This window comes from Contarinia nasturtii, unplaced genomic scaffold (genome assembly GCF_009176525.2).
Source record: "Contarinia nasturtii isolate CC-2019 unplaced genomic scaffold, AAFC_CNas_1.1 Cnas_scaffold_6562, whole genome shotgun sequence".
Classification (NCBI taxonomy): domain Eukaryota; kingdom Metazoa; phylum Arthropoda; class Insecta; order Diptera; family Cecidomyiidae; genus Contarinia; species Contarinia nasturtii.
Genome location: NW_022203816.1, coordinates 1 through 10,295, shown reverse-complemented (window position 1 = coordinate 10,295; position 10,295 = coordinate 1). Strand labels below are relative to the sequence as shown.

Sequence of the window (10,295 nt, the reverse complement as noted above, 5' to 3'; positions counted from 1 at the left end):
TCACCTACGTAAACTATTCCCTATTGTATTTATTGACGATCAAGTAAAACTGTCATGAGCTTTGAGCGAAATTTCTCTATGTCTCTTAGCTTTTCCAGCTCCAAATCATCTCTTTCATCTATCTCTTCACCAATCAATACTCTGAAGTCTGTCATCAACGTGGTTTTATTTAATTCAATATCCGTTTCTTTTAAATAATCTTCAAAAAACTTTTTAACTTCATCAACTTCCTTTGTGCTTACTTTACGTAATTCAAATTCACTGATGTGATGTGGGGCAAACATTATATTCTGCATCAACATTGTTTCATCTCTAATTAATTCTGGATTCTCAAGTACTTCGACTACTAATAAGTAGCGGTTCGCTATTTTTATCTGTTCTTTTTTATCCTCAAGGGTGCTTATCATATAAATGAAATGATCGAAAATCTCCCTTTCCTTATTATTTGAAAAAATCGCCCGTAGGTTCCAGTTTTTACAATTCGTCAAATATGCTATGTCATAATCCCTAAAACTTTTAAATTCATATCTTTCCTTTCTCACTTCGTCAATTAGCTTTTCCATATCCATTTGTTTCATTCTTTCATGAATACTTGCTGGTAAATTCCAATTGGGATTCCCACTAGACAATAACTGTCTTATTTTTTCCTCTTGAGCTTCTAATCTTTTAGACAATTCCCATAATATTATTTCTTCTTTTGATATATTTCTTTTAATTATTTCATAGTTAGATTGTTCCAATTCTTTAGGCTTCCAGAAAGCCCAAACCAGGTCAAAAGTAATTTCATCTATTTCATTCACAAGTTTACTATGTAAACTCTCCAAAGTATCGAACTTAATTATTTCACATCCCAGGCGACCAATATAGAGAGCTCTTTCCTCCACATTCCAATCTCCTATTTCCTTCTCTGCCTTTAGTAGTGTCAATAAGATATCATTTCGTTTTTTGACAGAAGTAATCCAACCCATGATCTCCGCAACCATTTCGGCTTCCAAATTACGAGTCATGTCTGATTACTATTTCGTAAGAAAAAGATTCAAATATTTGTTTGAGAAACTTGAAGTTGAAACACTATATATTAGAAATAACTGCTAAAACGATTGTTAAAAGTTGCGGATAAACACTTTGGGGTTTCATCATCGTCACTAGACTCCACATTAAGTATTTGGAGAAATTTTGGCTTATATTTTAATGGTTCTTTTATTTCGTGAATTCTGCTTAAAAGTTTTCTAATTCTCCAGCTTCTTTCTTCGAGCTCAAAATGAAACTGATAATAAACTCTATTGAATCTAATGCTATTAATTGAAGCGAATTTTAATCCTTTCAAGGTATGAATTAAAGCATTGGGATCTTCCTCTTTCTTGTAACTCTCTAAATCGTCCCATAAACTACCAAAACCCAAATTTGTACTCAGTTTCTTTAGACACATAAAACACTCCTCTTCCTTGAATAATTCGATTCTTGACAGAATTATTTTTGTCAGTTCATAACATTTCCAACAATTTACTATTTTTGCATCCATTTGTGGATTCTTTTCAACTATGAATTCAGCAAACACTATTCTTCCCACGGGATCTTCAATCAAATTTCTGTTTTAGATTCCATATATAAAAGTCTTTGAACACTGTTTTATTACTACTGATAAATTTGTGAAATGTTCGTCCTAAAAGGGTCGATTTCCTTTCCAAAGCCGCCAGATGAATGAGACTCTCCTCTGATGTGGTAAGCAATTCCATGCCTGGATTAAAAAAATTGCGAACCGTTTTAATACCTTGGTTTAGCCGTATATTGATATGAGAAAATTTCCATAGTCATAAATTTTCTTAAGATATTTTTTCATAGAACGAGTATTCGTTTTCAGATCCATCATAAACTGACGAAATTCTCTATAATTCTCGATGCGTATAAAGTAGTTTTCCTCCATTTCTTTTAATCTCTTTGCCATTCTCTGACCAAAATTTTCTTTTCTAAACTCATGTATGTCGGCTATCATTTCTAGCTTCTCCAAAACTGAACTGCATGCTTTTAAGCAGTCGAATTCAAAATTCTCGTCGTCCACATCATAGTACCCCCATCTAATTTTATCGCACAATATTTTGCAGTTACAAATGTTAATTATTTCTTTACATGTCTTCGGAAATTTATCAATTAAATATTCTTCAAAAAGTTGGGACGAAACTGGATCTCGAAATATTCTTTTCTCCGTAAAGCTTCTAATCCTTTTGATTTCTTGGGTAGCAAAAAGGTTTCTCCTCAGTATTTTGGAGTGTCTACACATTGAAATTAATATTGATTTGTAGAAATTCTCAGATCCGATTACTATGAAGTGTTCCATATTGCTGTTTGAAAGAAAGAAACAACCAAAAGGATATATTTTTAACGGTTGAATTGTCTCTTCTCAGTTCTTTAAGAAAATCTCGAATGTCTTAAACTCTTGGTATCGGAATTTTATTTTGTATTTTATCAATAACTGAAGTTCTTCCAGTATTGTCGGAACGTTACTGCCATCCTCCTTAATGTACTTCAGAAACTTTTCGTTTTTACATTTTTTTGGACAATTCCTGTAGAATTTCTCCAATACATATTCTACAGGACGACTGTTTAAATCCCCATTCAATTCTTCGCACAGTTCATACAATTCCAAATAATATTCCGAATATGTTTTCTTTCTAAAATTCATCAGCAAAAAGTATCTAAGCAGCTCTCTGCTCATTGGGCAATCAATTATCATAGAGATACTCCATTTACTAATATCTCTCCGTTCTTCCTTTGAAAACAAATTGTTCGAAACTCGATCTTTTATTTCTGATCTTGTTAACTCCTTATACTGATCCGGAGTATGTCTTACTCTTCCCTCGAGTCTATTGATCTGGAGTATGCCAAAGTCGCTTAGTCTAGCCATTCTATTTTAAAAATAAATACAATTTTATTAGGATTTATGTGTCGTGATTTGCCTGAGTTTTCTTTATTAAGTTTTTATGGATTTTAACATGCTTTCCCTTTCTTAGAACCTCCACGTATGCATCTTCTGCATTTATAACCGAGTATGGACCATCATAGCAATCTGAATATTTATGTGATTTGACCATATTTTTGATCAAAACCTTATCCCCCACATTGATAACACATTCATGAGCATTCGAATCGTAATACTTTTTATTTTGTTCCTTCTTCTTCATTAAATTCTCCCTTGCAATTTCTAAAGCCATAGCTATGTTGTTGTGAACATTATTCGCAAAATTTTCGTAATTATATGATAATTTAGGTCTATTCAAGTGATTTGGTAACTGAATGTCAAAACCATGAGCTAAGTAATGTGGCGTGTAAGAGGTTGTTGAATGAACTGTTGTGTTGTAAACAAACACGGCGTATTTTAGGACGTCGTCCCAAGATCCCCGATTCTTTTCGGTGTATGCGCGTAAATACTGGTTGAGCCATCTATGGCTTCTTTCGACTATATTACTCTGAGGGTGGTATCTAGTTGAGAATATCTTTTTTATTGCAAACAGCTTTGTTAATTCTTTAATTATCTGTGAAGTAAATCCCGTTGCATTATCCGAAATCAGCCTTGAAGGTATGTTATATCTACATATTACATGTTCCAAAAGACAATTGGCTGCCGTCAGACTACTACAGTCAGTTGTGGGTACTGCTACCAAATATTTACTCAAATCACAAATCACTGTGAATATATATTTGTTCCCCCTTTCACTGGCTTCAATTGGACCGATAAAGTCCACGTAAATAAAATCCATAAGACATTGTCCCAAGGTAGAGATTTGCATGGGTACCTTGTTATTGGTTTTGATTTTAGTTTTTTCACAAACCGCACAGTTTTTTACGTAACTTTTTATTATATTGGCCATGTTGTCAAATTGGTAAAATCTTGATATTGTTTGTATCATCTTAGGGATCCCAATGTGTCCTCCCAAAATTGATTTATGAAACTGATCAAGAATCGTATCTATATCCTCTCTCTCTTTCAGTTCAATTATCTTATTCAAGTAAAAAGTTACTTCTATGTTTTGACCCCGAAATATTTCTTCCGAGATATTTTTAAGAAACAAATAGTGACGTAAACTCTCGAAATCCACATTGACCGCTATTGAACTGAATTTCCCTTCTTTACATATCTCCAATATCTCCCCCATGCACTTCTGAGTGTCATTCTTATTCTGATTATTAGCATATTGATTTGAAATGACCTTGTAATAATGATATCCAAAAAACTTTTTAAATTGCGTTCCAACTTTAATTATTATACCAAATTTGTTCATAATTTTCTCCTTCAATATATCTGTCTCAACCGGAATCAAGTGAAATATTAAATCATAATTTCCTTTTCTTAATATTGTCCCATTTCTCTCTTCAATAAACAATTTACTCCCTTCAGCATTAGCTTGAGCCCGCGTCAATACAAAACAGCTTTTTGCTTTATCCCTCTCCATAATCTCCTCGATAGATAAAGCTTCATTTAAAGCATTATCTGAGTTTGATGTATGAGGGATTCTACTTAAACTATCGGCCACCTGATTGTTTGCTCCGTTCCGATAGATAATTTTAAAGTCATATGACATCAATTCTAATCGTTGTCTATAAAGTCTAGAATTACAATCTTTCATTCCAAATAAGTACGTTAATGCTCGATGATCGGTATACAAAATGAAAAACCTTCCATACAAATACATTCTAAATGATTTGATGCATTCTACTATTGCCAATAGCTCCTTTTGAATAGTTGCATAACGTATCTGACTCTCTGATAGTGTCTTTGAAAAGAAAGCGACTGGTCGATCGTGTGGGATTGTTCCTTGCGACAACATACCCCCAATCGCATAATTAGATGCATCAGTTGTAACGTAAAAGAGTTCGTCAAAGTTTGGAAATTGTAGGATAACATCCTCTGCTAACATCGTCTTCAATTTAACAAAAGCTTCTTCTTGTGACTTTGTCCATACAAAGGGCTGATTAACCTTGGTCAACAATGTTAAAGGTTTTGCCGTTTTTGCAAAAGATTTTATGTATCTTCTGAAGTAATTCAATAACCCCAAAAAACTTTGGACCTGTCTAACTGTTGTTGGACGTGGATAGTTCTTAACCGCTTCAATTTTCTTCGGATTCACGCGCATCCCAAATTTTGAGATAATATGGCCCAAGTATTCAAACTCCTTCGCATAAAAACAGCACTTGGATATTTTTAATTGTAAATTATTTTCTCTAAGCAACTCCATCACTCTCCAAAGGATCCTATCATGCCCTTCTTTAGTGTCACTATAAATAATCAAATCATCTAAGTAAGTAAACAGGCCATGTGATATTAATTCAGCCATTATTATGTTAATTCCGCGGATCCATGAATTTGGGCTCCCCGACAGACCCATTGGCATCCGGTTCCATCTATACTGAAAGTTTTCAACTGAAAATGCCGTGTAATCCTTTGAGTTTTCGTCCATCATAATCTGATGAAAAGCGCTATGAATGTCAAGCGTTGAAAAATATTCTGATTTGCCTAGGCCATTCAAAATATCGTCAACCGTTAACATAGGCACGAATGTTGTTTCACATTGTTCATTCAATTTTTTATAATCAACCACGAATCTATGAGCCGTTTTTCCCCCATGATCGTCCTTTTTGCTAACCAAAATTGCAGGTGAATTAAAAATACTTTGACACTTTTCTATCAGTCCCTGCCTTTCATAATCCAATACCATTTCCTTTAAAATTTCCTTCTGTGATTGAGGTAATTTATACTGTCTGCAATTAACGATCTTTGCGTTTGGAATCAATCTTATAACGTGTTTTATTACATCAGTGGAACCCAAAATATCGCCCTGTATATGAAATTGATAACTAAAATTTCGACAGATTTTGTCTATGAAGTCTTCTTCCATCTGAGAACAGTGTGATAAATCCAAAGACTGGCGAATTATTTCTGGTCGATCGGCTGGAGATGACAACTCTTGAGCTTCCAGATATATGTGTTTCTGTTTATTTAATCCCGAGTTCAATTTCATTTCCTCTCTTTTCTTCATTTCCCTCTCATAAAAATTAACCGCGTTGACATATTTAATAAAATGCTTTCGGACTCTTTCCTCTCTCCTTTTATTCTTAATATTTTCTTCTTCTAAATATCCTTTAATTTTATTTTCATCGTCAGAATTTATTTCATATCTATATTTATTTTTCATTTCTTCATCGAATTCATAAAATTTTCCGAGCTTAAATACGAAATTATTTTCCTCTCCTTTTCCTTTATCCTCAACTTCAATGTCATGTTTTTTATCTTCAAACTTATTCGGTTCCTCGAAATCATATGCCTGTACTAATAGGTCAATAAAAATCTTTTCTTCAATATCATCGTTCCTTTCCATAATTCCTTTTGTGTTTAAATTCTCTTCTTTTTCATCAAACTTTCCACTTCCTTCTAGTATAAAATCCTCGTCCTCTTTTTTAACTTCGTCCATTTTCTTCTTCTTAATAATTTCAACTTCTTCATATTTAACCTTCCCATTTTCAATCTCCTCATTTACTTTCATCGCCTCTTTTAAATTAAAATGTAATATCATTTTATTCATATCAATTACAGCTTTATAGCAAGTCAATACGTCATAACCAAGAATTCCCGCAAATTTATCTCCCAAGCACTGTCCATCAACTAGATGTAAAACAGCACCTAAATATTGATTGTTTATTTCAAATATCGCATTTATTATACCATTTGTTTCGACCGATTTCTGTTTGCCCAAAATTCCAAATAACTTTACTACATAGTTCATTCTTTTTATATCCCTTGAAACCACCTCTCTTGCTATTATACTAATGCTCGCTCCAGTGTCGACCAAAAACTTAAGTGTCCCATTGTTCAGATTTGAATTTACATACACAAATATTGCTTCACTTTCTTGTACTATATTTAACCGTACATCTCCCGCATTTATAACTTCTGATACGTTTTGAAAATTCATTAAAGTTTTTAGTGTAGCGTGATTATTCATTGAAGTTTGGAAATTGATAGACAATTTTGGCTGAATGGAAGAGGTGAGTCGATCGTCTCTCCCCATCCCATTTAGTTTTCCGAATCTCTTACGGATTCAGAAGTTTTAACCAAATTAATTTGATTCGATCTGCCGTTGAAACGATTCGGATAACGATTTGCGTTTTGGCTAAAGCCATTGTCGTTACCAGTATTACCAATACCATTATTATTTCTATTGAAACCCTCATTTCTAACCATTTGAGAGTTTTCTACTCTGTTCAAACCGTTATTATTGTCATTTCTTCCAGAAAAGCGACCATTACTCTGGAAACGATAGTTCCCGTTATTATTATTAAAACCTCTATCCGGGAAACGATAATTGTTCATATTGAAACCAGAAAAACGGTTACCATGCATATTAGATCCAAAGAATCGATCATTATACATATTATTACCAGGGAAGTTGTTGTTATACATATTTGGTCTTGAAAAACGGTTGTTATTCATATTGAAACGACTATTCATATTCTCAGTGGGGCGATTCCAACCAAATCGAGAGTTATTATTGTTGAATGGTCTAATACCCCGAGGTCTAAAACCCGAATTGGAATTCAACGCCTGTAATGCAGAAATAACTCCGTTGAAATCGGCATTATTATTTCTTCGGCGACATTGATTTTCTCGGTGTCCATTCACCGAACATAATCTATAAAATAGTTCATATTTTGGAATTTGCGTCATCGCATCAGTCTCCATTTCGATTGAAAAGGAAATAGCGTCTTCCAAACTTGAGGCTCCACGAATAGCCAACCGTTCACGAAGCTTGTCATTCTGTATTCCCTTAATAAATGATTTCCTTGCCATTCGATTATGCTCGAATTTCTGATCTGACGTCAAATGTGTGTACATACTATCTTTTTCTTGTAGTAATTTCCTTGCTCTTTCAGCAAACTTTGTTAAGGATTCATCCTTTTCTTGCTTCAAATTTTCCAACTGACTGGTTATAATGTCCTTATTTGCCAAATAAGAAAAGTGAGAGATAAGTTTTCTTTTTATTACATTCCAATCGCTATATTCTGACCCGGAGATGACACGTTTTGCTTCTCCCCTCAACTGCAAAATAGCTTGTTCATAAAATTCATTCAATTCTTGTTCATTTAAACACGCATTGCGTAACGTGTCTGTTACATCCAAAAACTCCCTTAAATCTTTGTAACTTGATCCGTTAAAAATTGGAATTGACCTTAAACGTCTGATGTATGAATCCCGAATAGTTGCAGAAAAGATTGGACTGGAAAAAGATTGATTCTGAGCTCCCCGATTGTTCGCAAAATTCTGATTGAAATTATTGTTCATTGGATTGGAAAAGGTTTGTGCCATATTGTATGGTGATCGTTGAGAATAATTTATAGAGTTAAAAGGTCCTTGTTGATTGTTAAAAATATTATCATCATACTCGTGTGGAACATCATTAAAAACAGGCTGACTGTATGTATCCGAAAATCGGTTTTGTTCATATTGATTTGTCGAAGATTCTTTAGGTAGAGGGTTAAATTTGTTTTGAAAATATGACTGTGTATATGTGTCTGGATCTGTATAACCTTGTTCAAAAGTGTTTCTTTGTTGACACAATTGTTCTGTACCCATGCAAGGTACCGATGGCTTCAAAGTTTTATCTCGCGACGAATCGGAAACAATTTGTTCCAAATATTTTGGACCTGAAAATTGGACTCTTTTCGTCTTTTCAATAGAACCTTTCGGATAACTAGCTCTAACTGGTGTTGAATCGTATTCTTTGAATTTTTTAAACAAATCACTATCACTTAACTCCAAATTTGGAAGTGAATGAGTATTTTGATTCGATGGCTTCGAAAAATCAACAGAGTCATCATGATCAAAAGTACTTTTCCTGATTGGCTTCTTTGGGGTTGCTCCCTTTGAATCATCGACAATTTGCAAATTCTGGAAGAAATCTTCTACGTGCATCTTTTCTTCCCGCAAACGTGCTTTCCTTTCCTCCTCTGTTTCAATTTTTTTCGGAAAATCGAAATTAGCAGTACTTCTAACATTCGTACTGGTAGAAGTACTGATCGTGTTACTGCCAGAGGTTGTTGTATTGGATACAATAATGCTTGAGGGTTCCCCAGGAGGAACATTAGATGCCCCCTCGCTCAACAATAAATTGGATGGAATTATTGTCTTCTCCTTTTCTGTATCCAAATTTGGATCTGGCAAGTCATTCTTCGCAGCTTTTGGTGGAGTGCGATACATTGTGCGATCAATTAAATTCTCCAAATCTGATAACTTTCGTTTCCTTTTTATATTCGTAGTAATTTTATTCAGTTGTGTTTGAAATTCCGCACGCTTTTCGTCTTTTTCCTCTCCAGAAATCAATTCCTCTATTTTTTGCTTTTCTTGCACCAACTGACTCAAATCCAACGTATTCAAATCCGAAACTAGTGTATTTACCAAAGAAGCCCTTTCAGTATTAAGTTTATTCTCTATCTGAGCCAATTGTTCACACAACTTTTCTATCTTCTTCAAATTCTCGTTTTTATCTCGTCTCCCACTAGACCACTCTAATTTTTTTAACTCTTTTTCTAATCGCTTTTTTTCTAACCTAAGCTGATTCATTTGTCCTAATCATACCCTACTGATACAAGAAAAATTTCACTTACTTGATAAATTCCCCCTCTTTTTGAAATGTTTCCAAAGATCCTCGTTCCCGTGTTGTCCTTAGTTCCTTCGAAACTAATCTTGTCTGTTACAGTCGCCTTGTCCGATCACCCTTTTATCCCGTTCTGTTGGTTTTTATACTCCGTTGAAATTATTGTCCCGTTGAAGCTCAAATTCCGTAAAATATCTCGTTAACTCTCTTAAATTCCGCCGTTTTTTCCTTCTTTTAAAGAGGGTTTTTGAAAAGGACTCCAGACAAATTTAAAAGTACTTTATCGCTGTCTCCAATAACGATAAAGTGGGTCGTATTTACTCGCAGCGCCAGTTTGTACGATGTCCGAGATTAAAAGTCGAATTTTGTACAAACAAATTTGTTTATTATAATTTTGTTGAGTTGTGTTCTGGTTTACAATCCTTATTTTCTAAGCTTCAGTGAGCGAGGCGTTCTTGTTTCCTCTTTTCGATTATTTTTCAAGTATTTTAGTCGCGATTTATTGTTAAGATTCGATGATGATATTAATTCGTCTAAGTTCTATTCTGTATCAGACGTTTATGTTTGTTTTATTCGCTAAGTTCTTCTATTCAAAATTAGAATTTAATACTTGATCGATATTCGTATCTTCGAAGATAGAGTCAAAGACCA

General features: G+C 34.0%; 1 protein-coding gene across 1 annotated transcript; it reads right to left on the bottom strand.

Moving 5' to 3' along the window:
* Window positions 1-7,066: 7,066 nt before the first annotated feature.
* LOC116351905 (putative uncharacterized protein DDB_G0289263) lies at window positions 7,067-9,247 on the bottom strand. The gene has a single exon (XM_031784066.1). It carries the CDS (start codon window positions 9,245-9,247, stop codon window positions 7,067-7,069), a length of 2,181 nt encoding a protein of 726 aa, XP_031639926.1.
* Window positions 9,248-10,295: the final 1,048 nt, after the last annotated feature.

What these genes read in the sequence shown, in the direction of transcription:
- LOC116351905 (XM_031784066.1), bottom strand. Translation starts at nt 9,247, where the DNA reads ATGTATCGCACTCCACCAAAAGCTGCGAAGAATGACTTGCCAGATCCA.